Raw genomic sequence first — 2,160 nt, forward strand, 5'->3', positions numbered from 1 at the left:
TCTGTAGGTCTCTGAAATTTCTGAAGACTACCTAACTTTATGTAATCACTATGCTTACAAAATCATATGTATTGTTAATCCTAGGTTGAATGCTCCGCTGATAAATTAGACTAATGTCTGACATGACTATGAGAACATAGGACTATGTCCTATGTTCTATTCCTGGGACTAACACCAACAAGAGGGGAGGAAAAAAAGTTTTGTTGCAAGTTGTGTTCTGATATCCACTCACATGCAGCGAGCTGAGTGCTGAAAGACAACAAAGCTACTTTAAATGAGAAATCTGGGGTGGATCAGTAATGGAGTACTTCTTTGCATTGATTGAGGAGGTCCAGTGATTTACAGTATGTTACTGAGGAACCCGCATGCCTCTGAGAACACCAGATGCATGTAATTTCTTCACAGTCAAGCAGACATTGGTATTCCTAGATCAGATGTTGCAGCAGAGAATGAGCCCTATTTGACTTAATCCAGTCCCCTCAGAAATATACTAAACCCATGACAAAGGACTGTACATTATGCACTCTGACAGGAATGTCACATATGATTTAAAACCATTATTAATCTACTGGAATCAAGAGAGCTCAGTGATAAAGAGCACTTGCTGATCTTTCAGAGGATGTAATTTGGCCCAGAAATACACATGCATCCATGAAGGCAATCACACATAAAATATTTGAAGAAAGTATCTTGCAAAAACAAATGTGTTTTCAAAAGATTGCAGAAAATTGTTTCTTTCTTTATTTAATTAACATACAATCTTAAAATAAGCAATATATGTTTTAAAGTTGTTTGTATAACAGTCTCAGTATATGAAAAGTACTGGCATGAAACTAAGATTTTCTGCCAACATTAACCCAAATGCTGAGATTGAGCGCAGGACTACCACACTGTAATTCTTGGTCTCCAGGTCTGGACTGGTCAAATGGTAGAGGAGTTGTGTGGAGTCAGGGTGTAACTTCAAGAACACCAGTCCTCTTTTTAGTCAAAGGCCTCAAGGATTCAAGGCAAGAGCACCTCAGAAGATAGATGTGAATCTTGAGCATCCCCTGGGCCATGGGCAGCATCTGCCATACAAAATAATACTTCAGCTACTGCTGGGTCAGTCTGGGCTTCAAATCGGCTTGGCTATCAAATAGGTGTCCTTGGAGGCTATTCCTGGCATCATCATAGGCCTGATCACCATGCAGAGGACTTTGATGGCTGGAGCTGTGTTTGGGAATGGAACTCACACCAAATGTGCCTGGAGACATGGACTCTCCATTGGCAGAAGCAACCACAGATAATGGACCAGGAGATCCTGTTGACTTATTACCCTCTTTAGAGTTTCCATTTATCCTTGGCTGTACTTCCGGAAATTTCTGAAGATTCTTCTTTTTGTTCTTAGCCCGCTGGTTCTTGAACCAGATCTAGGAAGGAAAAGGAGACATCAGACATCAGAGGAATACCCATTGTCTCTGACTGTGCTACCAATTGATGTTTCTGGATGGAATACCCCAACATTAACATTCAGAAATAGAGAAGGCTGAGGCTCTAGACCGCTAAATGTGTTAGGAAGGTAAGTTTTGTATAAAATGGCACCAAAGTACTAAGGAAATATTAGCCTAGAGATTCTAGGGTTTTACTTTGAGCCCAGAGGTCTAGGTCTCTGAGTACTTAAAGGTAGAGGCCTATGTGTCTCCATGTTGATACCCAGATGGAAGCATAATGCTAGGTGTAGCCCCAGATGCACATTCCCATCCACAACTGCCCAAGCATTTAAAATAAATCACAGAGTATGAGAAGTTCTGATAAAGGTGCAGGTGTAGAGGGAGGGGGGCAGGCAGGCAAAGGATAGATATCTAGTGTGGCAGCTGCACAGAGAGACAGGAGAGAGGCAGACCTGGACTGCATTCTCTGTTACTCCAATAAGTTCTGCAAGCGATCTGCATTCCTCCCGGTTTGGACTCTTGTTCTTATTAAAGAAATATTTCTGCAGCATTAGCTTTTGTTCCTTGGTGTACACAGTGCGTTCCTTCCGCTGCTTCCTTGGAACCACAGGACAAACATGTTGGTCACCATAATTTTTATCTGCTGGTACCATAGGTCCTAGGGAACCCTGGCAAGCAGAAGGCTCTGAAGAACTTGAAGGCATGTGATGACTTGGGTGCCCTGAGTTGG

General features: G+C 42.1%; 1 protein-coding gene across 1 annotated transcript; it reads right to left on the reverse strand.

Annotated features, from left to right (window-relative positions):
- Positions 1–1,091: 1,091 nt before the first annotated feature.
- LOC129670252 (homeobox protein OTX2-like) lies at positions 1,092–2,134 on the reverse strand. Its single transcript, XM_055598727.1, has 2 exons — positions 1,883–2,134; positions 1,092–1,409 (listed from the first exon to the last, which is right to left on the reverse strand). Exons 1-2 carry the CDS (start codon positions 2,132–2,134, stop codon positions 1,092–1,094), a joined length of 570 nt encoding a protein of 189 aa, XP_055454702.1.
- Positions 2,135–2,160: the final 26 nt, after the last annotated feature.

Source organism: Psammomys obesus, unplaced genomic scaffold (genome assembly GCF_907164565.1).
Source record: "Psammomys obesus unplaced genomic scaffold, mPsaObe1.curated_primary_1811, whole genome shotgun sequence".
Classification (NCBI taxonomy): domain Eukaryota; kingdom Metazoa; phylum Chordata; class Mammalia; order Rodentia; family Muridae; genus Psammomys; species Psammomys obesus.

Coding starts and splice junctions, on each gene's coding strand:
- LOC129670252 (XM_055598727.1), bottom strand. CDS start 2,134: ATGCCTTCAAGTTCTTCAGAGCCTTCTGCTTGCCAGGGTTCCCTAGGA. Junction 1,410..1,882: donor TAACAGAGAATGCAGTCCAG/GTCTGCCTCTCT, acceptor TTTCCTTCCTAG/ATCTGGTTCAAGAACCAGCG.